The sequence below is a fragment of the Terrapene carolina genome, unplaced genomic scaffold (assembly GCF_002925995.2).
Source record: "Terrapene carolina triunguis isolate 2854851 unplaced genomic scaffold, T_m_triunguis-2.0 Scaffold232, whole genome shotgun sequence".
NCBI classification, from domain to species: domain Eukaryota; kingdom Metazoa; phylum Chordata; order Testudines; family Emydidae; genus Terrapene; species Terrapene triunguis.
This window is the reverse complement of record NW_020664583.1, coordinates 7,377,221-7,396,458: the sequence shown is the minus strand read 5'-3', so window position 1 is coordinate 7,396,458 and position 19,238 is coordinate 7,377,221. Positions and strand designations below refer to the sequence as shown.

The window sequence follows — 19,238 nt, the reverse complement described above, 5'->3', positions numbered from 1 at the left end:
GTCCCTGAACAACTCAGAATCCTGAAAGCACAAAGGTGGCTGGTGTGTACTCTGCCTCTTGGAGAACCTTATTTATGGGGTTAATAAAGGGTTTTGGTTTTTTTGAAAGGAAGTCTGCCTTCTAAGTTAGATACTTGTATATACTTTGTCTAAAGTTAGTTTAGAATTAATGATGCCTAGAAAACATGATAGTCATGCCTTGAAAAATCAAAATAAAAAATAACTAACCACATTTCATTCATTTTATTATTTTTTTCTGTTTGCTATTGTTTTCATAAACAAAATCCTATTTTGTTTTGTATTATTTAATATGCAGGTGTATCAGACCCTCAGGCAATTCAAGCGAATGTAAAAAAAGCCATTCAAGGAAGATACCCCTTATATAACCTAGCTTTTGGCTATGGTATTGACTATAATTTTCTAGAAAAGATGGCACTAGAGAATAAAGGGGTGGCTCGTCGCATCTATCCAGATTCTGATTCAGCCATACAAATGGAGGTAAAACCATAACTATGTAAATTAAGTTAATGATGGCAGTCACGCTGATATTTCTGATGACATTTGCCTCCACTTTCAATGTAATTAAACAAAATATGACCATGTGCTGGGGTGCTAGATTTCCAGGTAACAGCTTTCCCCTTCTTTTGTAAAGGTGCAAAGTGGAATGACTATAAATTGGGAGACAACATGGTCTAATGAACAGTTCTATTTATTTGTTAAGGTGTCAAGAGATCTGTGGGCATAGGAGTGTCTATGAATTATATATTTATTAATTATAAGCTGCCCCCCTCTTCCCTCTAGGGTTTTTATGAGGAAGTAGCCAATCCCATGCTTACAGAAGTGGAGTTAAACTACCCTGAAAATGCAATTTCTGACTTAACTCAAAACAATTTTAAGCACTACTATGATGGCTCTGAAATCGTGGTGGCTGGACGTATTACAGATAATGACCTGAACAGTTTGACTGCAGATGTGAAAGCTCAAGGTGTAAGTATGGGTCTACTGTGATTGTTTCAAGCCTTTCTTTGTGACAAAAAATGTATGAATGTGGGAGATTCCAAATTTGGCAGTGTATAAAAATTCCCCAATATACCTTTATTCTATGAAAAAAAATATTGCAGAGTATGGAGAATGTAAGTACACCAAAAGGCATGACATTTATTTAGCTAAATTTTTCTTTTAATTACTCTAACGTCAATCTGGAGTAACTTTGTACAGTATGTCCAAATTGAGTAAGTTAGTGTTGCTATCAGAACCTTGATGTTTACATCTCTTGATGATTTTTTTTGTCTTTACATGGTTAGCCTTATTGTTTCATTAACATGGTGTTTAATAGTTGAATGGAATAATCTGTGACTTTTAACTTTGTATGCAAACTTTGTAAAAAGTACAATTCAAGATTCATCAGTATGATAGTATGAAAATCTTGTTCTAATGCAATATTGCTAAGTGAAATCCAGATACCAGTCTTGCCACTTCCCCTTCAAGTTCTGGTGATTTGGTTTGCATGTGAAATGCATTTGTCCTCCAAAATAGTCTTTAATCCTTTGAGGAATACTTTCCACCCTCTAAGTCAATTGAATATCTGAAAGGCCTTCCAATGGAGATAGAACTTTGTTCCTGTTAGGTACTAAGTGGACTAAAAATTATTTCCAGTCCTGAATTCTATAACAATTTTAAAAAACCCAACACGAATGTACCACTTTCATACAGAGAATATTTATCAAATGTATAGTATCACTTGTATATGTACTCTGACATAAATTGGTCCACTTCACATTACAATTGTTATCATCTGAAACTAGATACACCTCTACCCTGATATAACGCTGTCCTCGGGAGCCAAAAAATCTTACCGCGTTATAGGTGAAACCGTGTTATATCGAACTTGCTTTGATCTGCTGGAGTGCGCAGCCCTGCCCCCCCAGAGCGCTGCTTTTCCGCGTTATATCCGAATTCGTGTTATATCGGGTTGTGTTATATCAGGGTAGAGGTGTATATTTAAAATACAGAAATTGTGCTACTACTAGGCCAGCTACTATATCTGTGCCATGTTAAATACATAGCATAAGCAATGTACAGGTAAATCCTGATTAACCAAATTTCAATGTTAATTTTGAAAATGTGTTATGTCCCCGTATATATACTTCTAGCAGCTGTGGAACTACTGAGCAAAGGCACTGATACTGATTTCTGAACCTGTGCAATTCTCAGTGCAGGATCAAGATGTTCATTAATTTACATCCTTACATACAAAATCCTCATTTTCCAAACTCTAGATTATATGAAGATTTTGGATGTCTCCTGTAACCTATTTTGGATAGTCAGGGTTCAGTTGTACCTGTCTGTTACAGAGAGAAGTTTCTTTATTCCTAACAGGCAGAAAATGATGTGACATTTAGTGAACAAGCAGATGTTGAAGAAACAGCAAAAGCTCTCCAAGAACAGGAGTACATATTTGGGGATTACATTGAGAGGCTTTGGGCTTATCTCACCATCCAACAATTACTGGAAAAACGGTAACAAAATATAAATTAACATTCTCTGTGAAATAGCATGAAAACACTGGGCAGCTAATTGGCGATATTCATTACAAATGCACAGAAAATACAGAACTGTTTACCTAATTTACTCTCCATCACATAAATACACCCATGAGAAGGCCAAAAAATAGTAAGTATTGTTTTTTCAAGTTAATTTTAAAGGAGTGCAAATACTGGATCAGACTGTGGCTACCTGCTCTGCCCCTCAGTGAAGTCAGGAGTGCTCTCAAAAGGAAATGTGTATTTCTTTTCAGCAGATAAATGGATAGCTTCATATTTTAGAGGGAGAATAAAATGCTTAATCCATTGTTTAATGATTTGGCTTTGTAGAAAGTTTATGTTCTGATTCTCTCCCTTCATTCAGCACTGTAGCTCAGGGAGAAGAAAAGGAAAATCTTACCGCTGAAGCCCTGGAGCTCTCTCTGAAGTACAAGTTTGTGACACCTTTGACATCCATGGTAGTTACGAAGCCAGAAGATAATGAAGATAAAGCTGCAATTGCTGATAAACCAGTAGAAGGTACAGACATTTTCAGTTTTACTTTAGTAAGGGAATTCAAATGACCATTTGACATTCCCTTAGATAGGGGCTTTTCACATTGGAGCAGAGTTTCAAATATATATGCAAATATATTTTTCAAGCCATGCCCTCCAATGGTTAGAATAGCTTTCTCCTGTGCACCACACAGAATCATTTTCCTCCTTTAAACTCACTTCCATCAGTCCACCTTCCATTGTTACCCATTTGCCCATAAATTTAAAATATATTGTAAATTCAAAATCATGGTATATAAAAATACAAACATCTCAAAACAATAAAACAAATAAAACCAAGAAACACATTTAACCTAAATAACCTAGACATGCTCAACTTCAGTTCACATCCCTTCCTCCTAAACTTTTCTGTATATTGTTTTAATTCAGAGTCAGATCCAGCAAGTTCTTACTCACATGAAGACAGAGTACTCTTGTAAGGTTTTGCATACTCAGACATTTAGATAGCTGAAGGGCAGGTATAATATCTTCATGTTTGGAAAACACAATATACATATATGATGCAATAGAAGAAAGTAGTCATTTAAAATTCAGATCCATTTATCTTTCCCTTGTTCTTGTTTACTTTGTTAGTTATTAGCTAGTTGTTCATTAAATTAGCGTTCTCTTTTACAGCCCATTTTCTCCTACTTAACCTATATGGCATGAAAAATGACTCTGTCCATCTTTAGTAAGCTGTACTGAGGAAATTAAGACAAGTACATTCCTTTTCAGTGCCTCAGCTATCACTTTACCACATACATTGCTCTGCTTCTCCTCATTCGTCTCTTGTCCTTGGATTAGGTCCACCAAACCTTCCACAAAATACCCCAGCTGGATTTCCCCTCCACTACCCTAATGGCTTTCCTCTCCTTGCCTGCTTCCCAGCACTCTGATAGTTTCTTCACAAATCCCTGGCCTTCAAATGTGCTCCCAGCTGACCAACCTGCCCCTTCCGGACATGCAAATGGGGTTACAGATTCAACCATAGTCATGAGCTGTACCAGAAATATGAAGGGTCTCATCTCATATCATGAAAATTGCAACAGAGTAAAATTGTCAAGGAGCACTTGGCAGCTGCATGAAAGTGAGACAGAGTAAAGCAATTGCCAGTATAACTGTTCCCATGGGCTAATATTCATTTTTCACATGCATAATTGAGTCCAGATTTGTTGTCCCATATGTTAAACATTTTCTTTTCATTTGTTCCCCTTGCAGTTGGTTTACATTCACTCACATCAACAGCAAGAATATGGGCTTGAAATTTAAAATGCTACAAGAGTTATGTCTGAACCATCAAACCATATTTGATTTTTCTTCAGAATACCTAATTAAAATGGTGTTTCATATTAGAGCAGATTATCCAACTGTTTAACTGTGTGCCTGAAACTAACAGTTAACTTTTTATTATTATTATTATTTCATATCCATCCCTGGTAACAGCTGAAGGTAAGTTTCAAATTCTATTTGTTTTACCCAATACTTCTGTCTCTTTAGTGCTGCTTGGGTATTAGTTGCTGAATCATTTATTTGACAAATTACACACTTTACAAAAAATAAAATTATTTGAGCAGTATTCTGAGTGAATAATTCATAAATGGGTAAGAATTTATGGGGGGGAGGGATAGCTCAGTGGTTTGAGCATTGGCCTGCTAAACCCACAGTTGTGTGTTCAATCCTTGAGGGGGCCACTTGGGGATCTGGGGCAAAAATCAGTGCTTGGTCTTGCTAGTGAAGGCAGGGGGCTGGACTCAATGACCTTTCAAGGTCCCTTCCAGTTCTAGGAGATAGGATATCTCCATAATAAATAAAAAAAATATGATTTTTTTCAAGCAGAATATTCATAAATAATTGTTTTCATTGTTCACTCAGCTCCATCTGTCTTTAGAAATTGTAATGAACCTATCACAGTAGACTCTAGGTGCCTAATACAAGCAAATAATAAGAATTGTTAGTTGCTTTCCATGGGCAGGATCATTCACCGCCAGATAATTATATGGAGGAGACTCTTGGTCCACAGATTTCTCTCCTCTCACATGGAGGACCAGAGGTGTCAGTTTCCCATTCAGCACCAAGCCACCTCGTCCCCATAAAGGCTGCTCCATAAGTCTAGGATCCCCATGGGAGAAGTGGAGGAGACTGACAAAGCAGAGGAGTGGGTAGAATCAGACGGGATGTACTCCATTCCCCCTCCAGCCACAGAGTTTACCAGGACAAGATGAGATAATATGTCTTTTCTGTGAACAGTCCCACAGCCCCCATGGGAATCCCCCAACACAGCCATACTGCCAGAGAACAGGCGTAGAAGCACTGGGCCTCCATGCAGATGGTCTTGGCCTCTTAGAGATCCCTGGGAATCTGGCAGGTTTTGGGGCAGGGCCTGTGATGGATGGAAAATACATGCCCCACAGCCAAATTGGGGAGGAATGGCAAAAGAGGATCCTCAGAGACACCCTGCCCCCAACAGGTTTTACTGCGGGAGGAGATGGTCTGGCCTCAGGAATGGAGGCTTCTTCCAGGGGTTAAAGAAAAGAGCAGAATTTGGCCCATGTACTGTGTCTGCATCTATGCTACATAGAGTCATAGAAATGTAGGGCTGGAAGGGGTCTTGAGAGGTCATCTAGTCCATCCCCCTATGCTGAGGGAGGACCATGTGTACCTAGACCATCCTCGACAGATGTTAGTCCAACTTATTCTTAAAAAACTCCAATGATGGGGATTCCACAGCCTCCCTTGATAACCTGTTCTAGTTCTTAACTATCCTTTACTTCAAATGTTTTTCCTAACCCACTCCCCCACTCCCCTGCACTTCTGGGGATAGGCCAGATTCATGCTATTCATGGTAAGGTTTTTTGTTTAAATGTCCCATGTAAGTTTCAACTTTGCTAGAGTAGTGTGGTTGTTTATCAATATTCATATCTACATTTGCTTCACTCCTACTCCCTAACTCTTAAGGGCTCCAATATTGTAGGAAAGCTCCCTTCAGATCTCATTAGTGCTGCTCTGTGTGTTGGCCTGAGCAGATTTCTCAAAAGCTACACAAGACATTTCCTTTCTCCAGGAGTTGGGTTTGCTGTCCCTGGAATGCTCTCAGCTTGGGAAGCAAGGGATGATGCAGTGTATGTTTTCTAAACATCTAGAAATCTATAGATAAATGCAGGATATCTTTTATTTTTGTCTTTCATTTATCTGTTCTAATGCTGTTTTGTTTCATTCACAGCAAAGGCTGCCCCAGGCACTCAATCATGTAAGTCATAATCTTGAATTTCTGAATGAACTAGATTTGTCAAAGGAATCATTTCAGGCAACAAAAATGATCAGGCAGAGGGAAATAAGTTTATCTGTGTTTTCACCTATATTTTAACAAATTCTAGGAAAAGACTAGCAAATTCAACATAATAGGTTAAAATGCAACTAAAAATTGAACAGTCGTATGTATAAACATCCTTATGATTTAGGGCTTGAGTCTTACAGCAGTGAAGCATCACAGATCAGGCTTTCACACCTTGCCAAAATATTCATCGGGAATCTCTGAGCCACATGTTGGAATCACTGGAAGAGAGTTCCTTTGGTGCCTCAAGTGGAGAGCATCGGATGATGAAGACAATGTAAATAAGTTTGTCTCTATCCCGATGACACTTTTCCTGATTCAGGGGCAGCAGCAACTGTCACACTGCAGCTATAGCAAACTGTGTGTGTGTGTAGATAGTCTTCGATGTACCTGAGAAAGCCCTGACAATCTTCTCCATTTGTTCTATTTTTAGTCCTCTGCCTTCCTCTTCCAGCCTTAAGTACTGTCTCAGTCTGTCCTCTTCCAGACAAGAAATAGCAGCGGAAATATCTTCACAACCTGTTTGTGATACCCAGTCATTCACAGAGAATAAACACAATTACTTCTAGTACATGCTGAACCAGTAAATTGGAGATTGGGATTGACACTCAAGCCTGGGTTTTGCACATGGCAGTGCAGAGCAGTACCATCAAACCATAACCATTATGTATTAGAACTAGAATAGAAATTAAGCTTGAACAAGTAATTTAAATTGTTAACATCCTACCTGTGTCGTAGATACAATGTGCAAATATCCCCTTTTGATTTTATTTCTAACAATCTTTGTTCTTTGTTTCTATGCAGATCCAACACATTCTTATCTGTACAGTAGTCCTTCAATCCCCTCCCTATATACTAGTGGTGAGTTTGTTTTAAATAGTTTAAAATAAAATAGGGAAAAGGTCTTCTTTGAAAAAAAAGAGGAGAACCTTAAAAAGACCAAGTTGCAAAATTCTTCAGAATCTTTTGTATAATTAATTTTCATAAAAACAAAATAAATAAGCAATTTTTGTTCCATAGGCTCACATTTTAATTTGCTCTAAATTTCCCTTATTCTTTTATAACATTCAGCCTTCACAGGTTTAATCCTTATCATGGTCTTTCTTTCTGCTCCTAAACCTCTTGACAATAACCCTTACTTTTCTCTTCTTTATCTGAATGGTACTCACTCAGCCTCCTGCTTTCACCAGCATTTTTTCATGTCCCTCCTTGTTACTATCCCAACAGAGCTTACTCGAGGCTAAGGGCTTACTTCTTGGTATGCCACTTGGTGTAGCACTAGTATGTTAAATTTTAGTAGTTGGGTTATAGATTTTTTTTCTTCACCTGTATAATTTAAAAGTTTTATATTCAGAAGATCTTTCAATAGGGTCAATTCTATAAGTAAATTTTAAAAAATTTCCAAAGTTGTTCTCTTCCTAGCAGCAAGCCAGAGTACTGGGGTATATTATATTGATTTTACATAGCTTTAACTCTTCCACAATTCTATGTCACGTTGGAAAGACGGACAAAACCAGGATTGTTTGGATTTTGCTAAACATTGTGGGTTAGCTTTTAGTTTTGCAAAAAAATATGGGTGTTATATCCAGCTTCTCTTTATCTAGTCCCCCTAAACCTCTCGTCCCAGAAATTTATCTTTTTGGCATTTGTCTATTCGTGGAAACATTTTGTAGGAATCAAATGATTTCTTAACTATACACATTAAGCTCAGCTGTATTCTTTGGTCTAATTCTAAGCACTTTTTGCATTAGGATATCATATTTTCCTAACAAAATTGCCTCCTATGTAAATGGCCTTGTTACTGAACACTCTTATCACACACACACACTTATCACAACAAAACTATTTTGCTAAAACTCACATGAGGATTTGTTATCTTTAGGTCCAGAAATCTCATTGGGTTCCAATTTCTCCTACCTCCACCCAGTAAAATATGTTGATATTAGCTAGACTCATTGCTAAATGTGGCTACTCTTTCATTCTAATCTCACTATTTCACTCTAATTTAAAAGTTCCTGTTCTAAAGGGGCAGTATAAATCAACTAAGAGGAGACATAATAATGTTTAATTAACTAGTTTTTGTTTGTACACAACTTTTGAACATCTGCAGCATTATATAAATGCTAGTGATTATTATTTACAGTTGATGGAGATCCACACTTCATTATATCAGTGCCACAAAAAGAAGATGCCATTTGTTTCAATATCAATGAAGAGACGGGTGCAGTGTTAAATTTAATAAATGACCCAGTTACAGGTGAGTTTTTCATACTTTAAATATAGTAAATCAGGATATTTACTTCATTTATAGGGCTCTTCTCTTCCTTACACAATGTAGATTGTAACTTCCAGTGACATTAATGGGAGCTACACAGCTACAGCAAGGGAATACTCCATCACTTAGTGTAAAGTGCACTGCACCATATTTTCACTTTTAGTAGGAAAAGGAACTTTTGGCCACCCCCTCAGAGGAATTGTACAGGTATAATATGGCCCAGTGAATGGAAGTAGTGAGAATTCCAAGTAAGTCATGTTTGCCATAACTTGCCTGGAATGCCTGGAAAAGGCTTACAATGAGTGATAGAGAATAATGGCTCAGACTTTTCCTTCTCAACACTGAAGCTGCCGACCAGTACAAGTCGAATCTTATTCCATATGCCCTGGTGGACGGCCACTTATTCTCAGTGAATTCCCATTCAACAGATGATTCCAGGCCAGATTCTCCATTGCATTATAGCTCTTACATGCTGCTCTGAACCACAATAAATAAGATCACAATTCTGATGTGATTCTGAACTGATTTATTTTCTCAAATTTAGTTTTTCCATGTCATTCCTTGACATATGCTGACCAGAATCTTTCATTTTTTTTTTTTTTTTTTTTTTTTTTTAATTTTAGGCATCAGAGTCAATGGGCAGCTTATTGGAGATAAGAGAGTGAGCAGTGATGCAAAGATCCAAAACACGTATTTTGGAAAACTTGGGATTGAAAATAAGCAGCTGGAATTAAAACTAGAAGTAACTCCTGAGAAAATAACCCTCCAGAAGGGCAGAAAGAAGACAGTTTTCACCTGGCTTGATACAGTCACCCTGCGACAAGAAGGGTATCACAAATACCAGAACCATTCAAGAATTTTCAAATTTGTGAAAAAGCTATTGTTCACTAAAGAATAAAGCTGAGTGAAATTTTTCATCTGAAACTTTTTTGCTGGAAATCCAGATTCAACAACAGCACATGTTTTGTGAAAGCTAGTTTTGCTGAATTGTTTCAACCAACATTTTTTTTTTTTAATTCGGGGGCAAAAATGAAAAATTTCATTTTGATATTTTTCTAAATGAAATGTTTCAAATTTTCAGTTCTAAACAACTTTTTGTTTCACAATTTCCTTTAATTTTATTAAAAAATCAATCACAAACATTTTAAAATGGTCAAAATTGAAATGTTTCATTTAGAAAATGTCAAAATGAAACATTTCATTTGACCAGAAATAATTTTTTTTTACTTTTTGATTTGCCAAAAATTTTGAAAAATTTCACTTTCAGACTGATCCAAAACTTGTATTTTATTTTATTTTTTGGAATCATCAAAGATCTGAAAAACCTGTTATTTGCACAGCTCTACTAAAATTGAAGATACATTTTATGAACATGCAAAGGTTAAGCTGAAAACTCTAATACCGGTTCAAATCCTGCTAGATTCTGCTCTCAGCTTCACTGTGTAAATCCAGAGTAACTATCATTAAATTTCTCTGGATTTACAATAATAAATGAGAGCAGAATTTTCCCCTTACGTAAAACAGGATTTAGCTTTGTACCCAATACTACAGTGACTAACAGTCTTTAAGAGATAAATAACAAGGTGTGGCCTATTCTATATATAAATTGTCAGCGTTTTAAGTTTCACAAAAATTTTGCTCAAAGACAAAACAGATATATTGTAACAAACATCTTTTCAGAAATGGAAATTATGCCATTTATACATAGAGGAATCAATGTCTCTTCTGTTGTGTGTATATATAAAAATAAAACTAGTTAGGGCCTGATTCTCCACCTACTTGCTCAGTGTGGAGTTATTTATACCAGGCACCAGATCAGAATGGCAGTATTTTATATGCAGTTTGTACAGATATAAATGACTATCCAAGATACAAAATAGTTGAGGATCAGCTACTGTTTTTAGATTAGCTTCAATATTCATAGCCCTACCTCTTCAAATTTTCACTAGGTACTCTGAGTAAAATTCTTGTCTCAGAACAAAGGGAAGATCAACTTCAGTGTTCTGCTGTCCTCAGATGCACAGCTAGAACCTGTTAGAACTGTGCAGTAGAGAGAGCAGGATAGCAAAGACACAATCTGTCCTGTGCATTTAATATTTTTATTGTGGTAATGCCCAAAGAACTTAATCAGGATTGGAGCTTCATTTTTACTAGCATTGACAGAGAAGGTGGGTGAGGTAATATCTTTTATTGGACCAACTTCTGTTGGTGAGAGAGACACACTTTCGAGCCACACTGTGAGAGCTTGTTTTTCTCACCAACAGAAGTTGATCCTATAAAAGATATTACCTCAGTCACCTTGTCTCTCTGATATCCTGGGACCGACATGACTACAACTACACTGCATATAACATTGATGACAAAGTCTGGAGAGTTTACTGTCTCAGCTCAGACAGTCAAAGGGGAGGGAGTAGTGGCACAAAGCATTCAAGAAAAATGGTGATGAAAGGCATACATTTTATTAATAAACAAATACATAGGCATACTATATCCAACTGTGTCTCAGCCTATCCATTATTAGATGGCCAGTTCTAGTAGGTGTTTCAATAGAAGTGGTTTGCAAAGAGATTTGAAAGTGAGGGATTAGCCTTCTCTAAGATAATTTTGCACTCAGTCTCAATACTACACACACACACACACACAGAGTCAGGCTACATGCTGAAATCTTTTTTTTGTTTGCGAGACAGTTTTCCTTTCTCAAGTCCTTCATCATCTCTAGTAATTCTGTTATTCACAATAATGGCATCAAGAAACATAAGATTTCTTAATTATGGTTTCTTTTTTCCCCAGTCTAACTGTGATAATCAACAGGAAAAAAAATCTAGTGCTTTCAATGGGAGATGGCGCATCATTTGTTATTGTTTTGCACCAAGTGTGGAAGAAGCATCCTCTACACCAGGACTTCCTAGGATTGTATACGCTGGATAGTCACAAGCTGTCTGAACGTACCCATGGCTTATTAGGTATGAATTCACATAAGGCCTTGTGCGGTCAGACTTTTCAAAACTTTAACAACTATTTTTCTTATTTCTTTTCCCAGTGCTTAAACTGACCCACTTGCCCTCACTAGTCTCGCTGATCCACCTTAAGGTCTGCCTAATACCCATCTACAGACTTGTTTTCTTTATTGCACCAACTCTCTCAAACTCTTTGAAAAGTGGATGTTTCTTGTTTCAGTTTGATCATCATTTTACACCTAGAGATAGGCACTATTAAAATACTCATTACGCACTGTACAGCCAAAATCTGCCAACTCCCTGTGCATGCATCCAGACTAGGAAAAAAGGTATATTTTTACCTTGGAAATATTTTGACCTGCTAACACATGTTAAACCTAGAAACTGTCTTGTCTTTCACCTGGGTTTTGTCTCAAGTTAGCTAACATGGTAAGAACACGCCGTTGTTTTTTTCCATAGTGAAGACAAGGCCCTGATTTGATGTTCAACAGTCATTCTGGGCATAAAGTAAATGAGCGGCACACATCATCAATTTGGTCAATTCAGTGTACCCTTTCTAAACACGTGCACATCATGCATCATTTGAAAGCTTATTATGTCTACTTTAAGATGAGGTATGATGTGGAGCTGTCATATGGTGCCATTACCAAAGAAACAGGAATAAAAAATGATACCATCAACATGTTAAAATTACCACTTTGAAATATTTGCATTTGTTTCTGTTAGCTTAATGACTCTGTTAGCTTAATGTATTATTTCAAAACAAAATTGGATTTCTTTGGGACCTCAAAACATAACAACAATTTAAAGGGTAAAAAAAAAATATATGTACAGGTATAATTGAATTGTAATATCACTGGTGACATTTCTAGTCATCATCATTACCTCCTGTGCAGCTGAAACCCCGAACCCTGAGCCCTGGTGCCTCCCACAGGGCTGACACCCCAAAACCTGAGCCCTGGCACCTCCCATGAGTTTAAAAATGTTTACCAGAGTTCTACTCCGGTGGGCTCCAGATGAATTTAAGCCTTGGCATAGAACAGTGATAGACTTGCCTTGTCCATGCTGTGCATGGAATGAAATTGCAAAACCGTAGTGGTTTTACTAATCTTGCCTGTAACTTCCTAGTGGCATATCTTGCAGTTTCTATAGCTGAGGGAAGTAGGGCTTTATATCCTTGTAGCAGCTTGGAGAGGAGAAGAGCCTTCTTGTTGTACATATCATTGTCTGTCTCTGTAATGAGCTGATAAAATGCAGCGTGATAAGGTGACTGAACTGTTGCAGTGTAACCAGCTGGTTTTACTTTAAGATTTGTTTTACTCAAGCAGGAAGAAAGAAAGATTGGAGTGATAAACTGTATCCTTAGCAATCAAGTCTTTCATACCTATTCTGTGCAACATGCGATCAGCTCCTCTTTGAAGTTCTGCTTTCCTTAGTTTGGTTGCTCTGTCATGTTTCTATTTTATGAAGTTTCTTGTCTTTCTTGTGTGTTTTTGTCTCAAGCAAACTATGCAACAGGACCCAGTGCTGGAGGATGAGCTTTCTCTGGTGGCTATAGAAATACGTGACTATGATGCTCTCTGATCAGATTCAGAGTTTCATTCAGTAGCAGCCAATACAATTAATCTCTCCTGGCTTCTGATGCCAGCATCCCAGAATTCTGTTCAGCACCGGTGGCTTTTAACAGTTTTGCATTTTTTTGATTTTCTTGACAAATAACACATTTTTCAAAGTTTGTGGAGAGCTTTTTTTCTTTGATGTAAGCTTTAAGGTCCTTTTGTCCTCAATGTCTTCATGTACTGTAACTTCCCCATAGAGATAAAACTCCCAAAGCAGCATTGTTAGCATTACTACCGCTAATACCCACCATTTTTTATTTTGTACAAGTATACAGACGTGCTAAATTAGATCTATATTAGATCTATATGTTAGTATCAAAATTGCCATTTTTGTTTATTGAGCACTTTGATTGAAGTTCAGTAGGAAGCTGTGTATTGTCATCTCCAACACTAATACTGACCTGTGCATAAGTGTCACTGAATTAAAAAACTGAACTAAAAAGCTACAAAGACAAAAGCTTTATATTAGGAATTCATGTACAGTTATATCTACCCACTCTGCAGCACAAACTGTGGCATGCAATCTATTGATACTGGAAAACAACCTTCAGAGTCAGGCTGATCTGTTCAGCAAATTTCAATTGAAAATATAGAAAACTATTATAATCACTTGTGAGATACTTTGACAATTAATAATATGTGATGTGAAAACATTTCATATTAGTATATTGCAAAATGCTGATATTTGCCATTTTTGCCACATGCTAAACAGCTTAAAAATATTTTCCCATGCAAAACCATTAAATATCTTGAAATACATTGTTGAGTGGTAGCTTTGACCAGTAAACACCACAATAAGGTGTTGAAATTAACTTAGACAGTAAAAACTGTAGTAGTAGTCATGTTGCAGTGTTCCTGGAACTGTGAAAAAAGTGACAAACTCTCATTTTGGACACCATTGTTTACCTCACTTACAAGCTTATGGCACCACTTGACAGCGCCACATTGTACCTCATCGAACATAAATAAAATAAGCTTTCAAATGATATATGATGTAGGTGTGTGTAGGGTGGGTACATTAAACTCCAAAAATATGTCTCTTTTTGGAGAATTGCTGCATACTTAAAGGCAGAGCACCACTGAATCATATTTTCTGCCAGTGTAATACCTTTACTGGGATGTATTATCTGTTGGAAGCACTACTGTGTGTTCAAGAATTATGTAAACTCCTGCCAATTTTCCCTTGCATGTTTAGGTTGAGGGTAACAAGCTTGTATTCCTAACAGGTCAGTGAGTTTGCTGATGGTGGAAGGATAATGAACTATTACAGATGTACCCTCACCTTTTTTTTGCACCCATATTTGGAATCTGAAAAAAAAATCATCAATGGTGATGTAAATTACATGTCGGTAAGCCAGCGTGTTAGGTGGTGTAATTTACAGGCCAATGGGGCCCTATAGCAAGAAAACACTAACAGTAAGAGGTCAGATAAGGTAGGGCAGCGTTTTTTAAAGTTCGGGTCGTGACCCAGTACTGGGTCGTGGCATGTCAGGCACTTGGTCGCTCTGGTCAGTACCGCCGACCGGGACATTAAAAGTCCCATCGGCAGTGCTGCCCAGCTAAGGCAGGCTAGTGCCTACCTGTTCCAACACCATGTTGTGCCCCGGAAGTGGCCAGCAGCAGGTTCAACACCGCTGCCCCCGCCCTGAGCACCGGCTCCGCACTCCCATTGGCTGGGAACTGGCCAATGGGAACTGGTGGGGGGGGGCGGAGAAGCGGTGCCTGCTGGTGAGAGTCGTGCAAAGCCGCTTGTGTGCCTCCGCCTAAGAGCCGGACCTGGTGCTGGCCGCTTCCGGGGAACAGCGTGGTCTGCGGTGCCAGGACAGGCCAGAAGCCTGCCTCTGCACCTCGGCTGCGCTGCTGACCGGGAGCCGCTGGAGGTAAGTCCACACCCCAACCCCACACCCCAATCCCCTGTCCCAGCCCTGAGCCCCACCGTTGGGTCATGGGCATCAACAATTTTCTTCAACTGGGTCCCCAGAAAAACAGTTTGAAAACCACTGAGGTAGGGCATTATTCGCTGTTTTTGCTACCATCCCTTTGGTATTTTAAGTTACAGCATCCTACAGGCACACTGACATAGCCTGGTTTATATCAGCTCACTGGCATGTATCTCACAGTATCATTTATATCACCCCTGAGTTTGAGCTTGTATTTTATTAAATAAACTACAATTATGTCTGTTTGTTATCTAACATTTGTGAAAACACTCTAGTTATTCTGCACCAGCCATATAATAGTTTTACACAAACAGTGCAACACAATGCAGAAGAAGCAGCAGCAAATTCTGCCATAAGTGTGCACATGCAATTGGAATTCAGAAATTATACCAAACAGTTTTCTGAGCTCAATCATTTTCAAGGTTACTATGGCTGCTTTCCCAATACATGTATTTATTGTCGAATAAAAGCAGTAGGTGCTTGGATGAGACTCCCAACCAATGCAACTGAACAGACATGACAGAAAACAAGGTGACCATGAAGAATTTATGAAGGGAGATTAAAAGAGATAAATTTTACCGTGTATGCTTGAGTAAGGACACAATTTATGGAGAAATGGGGCTGAAATAAAATCCCTAATCTAGGCAGCCCTAAACTAATTTAGATGAATCAAATAATTTAAAGATAATTATTGGCAACTCAGTTTTCAATTGTGAGGATCTACAGCTGTTCAAACAAAATGGTCTTGTACATGAAACATCTTTTTGAAGATTTGATTTGCATAACTAGACAGCACTCTGTCCAACCCCATCCATTTTTGCATAGTACTCATCATATTTCATGTAGCTGTTTGCCCAGATTGGCTTCCTTTAACACAAGTCACTGAAAATTTAAACACAGATGGATGGAAGATACTGTAGAAGAATAAAGGATTATTAATTATTATTAAATAGATATTATACAAAATACAAAACAAATAATACTTAAATTGGCCTGAAAGTTAGTATTTGCTTATGCAAAATCAGTGTATCCACAAACTGTGTGGATGCATATTTGACATTCTGCTGAAATTTTGGCCCTGTATACCTAGATCCTTAGGAGAGCCTGAAAAATCAACGTAGGAGCGTAAATGACTTTTTTAATGCACACCACAGGCATGAAATGTTAACAGTTGATATTGTTTCTCATTTTTAGGGCAATTTTTCCACCACATTGACTTTAATATACTTGAAATCCATCCTGGGTCTGATCCCAAGAAACCAGATGCTACAATCGTGATCAAAAACAATAAACTGACAGTAACTAGGTAAATAATAATCAAGTCCTTAGAAAATATTACCTTATCTACTTGTAGCTTGTGCATTGATATTTACATAGTTATATGTTTTCTATTTCAGGGGCTGGCAGAAAGATTACAGAAAAGATCCAAAGCATGGCATTGATATCCCTTGCTGGTTTGTTCATAACAATGGAGCAGGGCTGATTGATGGAGTTCACACAGACTATATTGTTTCCAATATATTTGACACAACTGTAAATTAATCCTCAGATGTGTGTTTAGAGAGCATTTTTCTGAATGAGTTATGCTTTCTAATAATCAGCTATTAAATTATAGTAAGCTTACAGAATTGGTGTGTTGGTTGGCAATACTGTCACGTAACTGATTCTAGTGAATCAGGCTAGTTTGTGTGTGATTAGTTCTTAAATGCAAATTAGCTGTTGTGTTTGCCTAAACAGGCATCACGCAACCAATATCTACAAAATCATTCTATTTCATCACATAAACCAAATATAGATTTTTTTGTATTAAATTAATTTACAAACTTTATAATTCCTCTCTGTAAATAGAGGAAAAACATTTAATTCAAGTACTTGTGTCTCAAAAGGTTTAAATAAAAGCTTCAAAACTTGCTGTCTTATTCAGTCATTCCAACTGCCATCCAACAAGGCATAGATTCCAGAATGTCAGGTAAACGTTGTAATGAATTATCTGCAGCATAACAGAGCATCTGACACTTCTGATCAGATAGACCAGACCTTATTTTCAAGAGAATTCATAAATCCATAACTTTGTAGAACTATTTGTGTACTTGATTGTATTGTGCGGTGTGCTGGTGTACCACCACGTTCCTGGGTGGGTTGTTGGCAGCAAGGGTTCAACCTGGGACCTCTGGATTTTAAAGCATGAATCACTATTACCTGAACTGAAAAATTCAGTTCCGCTAGCTAATCTGTATCAGGCTCATCAACCTCTGAATGTGACCCAGCCACCACTAGGGCGGGGAAAAAATAGGCCTACATTTTAATTCATAGCAAAATGCAACAATAAAGAAGTTTTGTCATGTGCTGTAAATATTTTGCACATTCTGTTAAAATGAACGCTTCCCAAAAGAGTAGGAGTAGGAAGATGAACCCCAGAGCAGGAGAATCCGTAAGAAAGATCTATCCTGTTTTCACGCTAATCTTAGTAATGAAAAATGGGAAGTTCAGAAGTAAAGAAGATACATGCTACTACACTAGGCACACCGTCTCTCTATTTGCCAATTTTTTGGCTTTGATAAATAAGGTTACAACAGTATATGCAAGGTATTTCTGATAGCAAGATAAGGAATATTGCAAATGATAAGAAAACCTTGTTTTAGTTACCCACCAGTAAAATAAAATTGGCAAGTTTTTAGGGGTGACCACTATAAGGAAGCAGAATCACCACAAAAGTAACTTTTGTCCACAACGTATCTTTGAGTCTTAAAAAAATTAACAAAAAATTAAATTTCATCAAACTATACAGTTTTGTCAATGCTGAACCATTTTGTGGAGAAGTGTCTGTTTTGCTGGTGGTTCTATCAAGAAGATTTTTGAGATCCCAGCCTCTCTAGTCACATCTGACCAGAGAGGGAGAGAGAGAAATCAAAAAGCTGAGCTTTTTGACACAGCTGTTTTGACACATTTCTATTTTGCAAGAACATTCAAAAGATTTTGGTTTTGTTCCACTGTGGAATGAAAACAAATTGTGAGAGCTCAAAAATTGTCACAAAACAGAATTGTCATTGTTCTCCAGACATCTCTAGTTCTGGATGCTTAAACGCAACAGAGTTGTTATAAGGGTCCTATGGCAGGTTCATCACACTTTTCTGTTTCTCAACTCAGTCTTTTAATTTTGCAGTTCATCCCCTTTTTGATGCATGTGTAGATGCCATTAAGGTTAATAGAAATTAAGTGCATGGGTCAGAGGAAAAGTAGACTCTCTTTGTGTATACAATTATTTTTAAAGACATGTTAGAAAACTATTTTATTGCAAAGATTATACAGATTTACAGTTAATGTCCACAAACAGATGGGTAGGCTTATCCCACTCAGACTTGCTAACATTAGAGTAGCATGTAAACTTAATTATAGCATGTCTACAATTCCAAAAGTTAATATTTAATTTTTACCCCAGAACATTGGCTTGGCAGTGCCACTATAATTAAGGTTGCATCACCACTTCTATTTGAAGGTCAACTTTCTAAGTTATCTAAAAGCAACATGCTTAGTTGGAGTCCTTTGAAGTTTGGTGTGCCTCAGGAGGGTGCAGGGTAGGGTTAGTGACCCAAATTTGTGGAGCTATAAAGCACTGGAAAAAACAGCAATTTTTCAAAGAGTTTCTAGGTTTTTTATTTTATTTTATTTTGCACAGAGCTAGAGATCAAATTGTTGATGTGATGCAGGTCAAAGCAGTCTGAGTCTCTCAAGTTTTATCTAAGGTAATGGATGGCAACCACTAAATCTTTGGGGGAGACAAATAGAGAACAGCATGCGTGCACCAATAAAAAAAAAGAAAACGCCCTTTATTAGTGTTAGATGGGCAGGGCCGGCTCCAGGCACCAGCCCAGCAAGCAGGTGCTTGGGGCGGCCAACGGAGAGGGGCGGCACGTCCAGTTCTTTGGCGGCGGGTTCCTCACTCCCTCTCGGAGCGAAGGACCAGCCGCTGAAGACTGAAGCGGCGGTGGTAGAGCTGATCGCATTCACGGCTTTTTTTTTTTTTTTTTTTTTTTTTTTTT

At 37.7% G+C, this 19,238-nt stretch overlaps 1 protein-coding gene across 1 annotated transcript in view; it reads left to right on the top strand.

The window, feature by feature from the left end:
- The window catches only part of LOC112103763 (inter-alpha-trypsin inhibitor heavy chain H3-like), a 36,360-nt gene extending 19,252 nt beyond the window's left edge, over positions 1–17,108 (top strand). Inside the window, exons 11-22 of the mRNA XM_026656708.2 lie at positions 317–498; positions 802–987; positions 2,380–2,519; positions 2,908–3,062; positions 4,520–4,525; positions 6,297–6,323; positions 7,212–7,268; positions 8,551–8,664; positions 9,306–9,510; positions 11,473–11,645; positions 16,393–16,504; positions 16,596–17,108. Coding sequence (XP_026512493.1) covers positions 317–498; positions 802–987; positions 2,380–2,519; positions 2,908–3,062; positions 4,520–4,525; positions 6,297–6,323; positions 7,212–7,268; positions 8,551–8,664; positions 9,306–9,510; positions 11,473–11,645; positions 16,393–16,504; positions 16,596–16,740 — 1,502 coding nt within the window. The 3' untranslated portion in view covers positions 16,741–17,108. The remainder of the gene's footprint in view (positions 1–316; positions 499–801; positions 988–2,379; positions 2,520–2,907; positions 3,063–4,519; positions 4,526–6,296; positions 6,324–7,211; positions 7,269–8,550; positions 8,665–9,305; positions 9,511–11,472; positions 11,646–16,392; positions 16,505–16,595) is intronic.
- Positions 17,109–19,238: the final 2,130 nt, after the last annotated feature.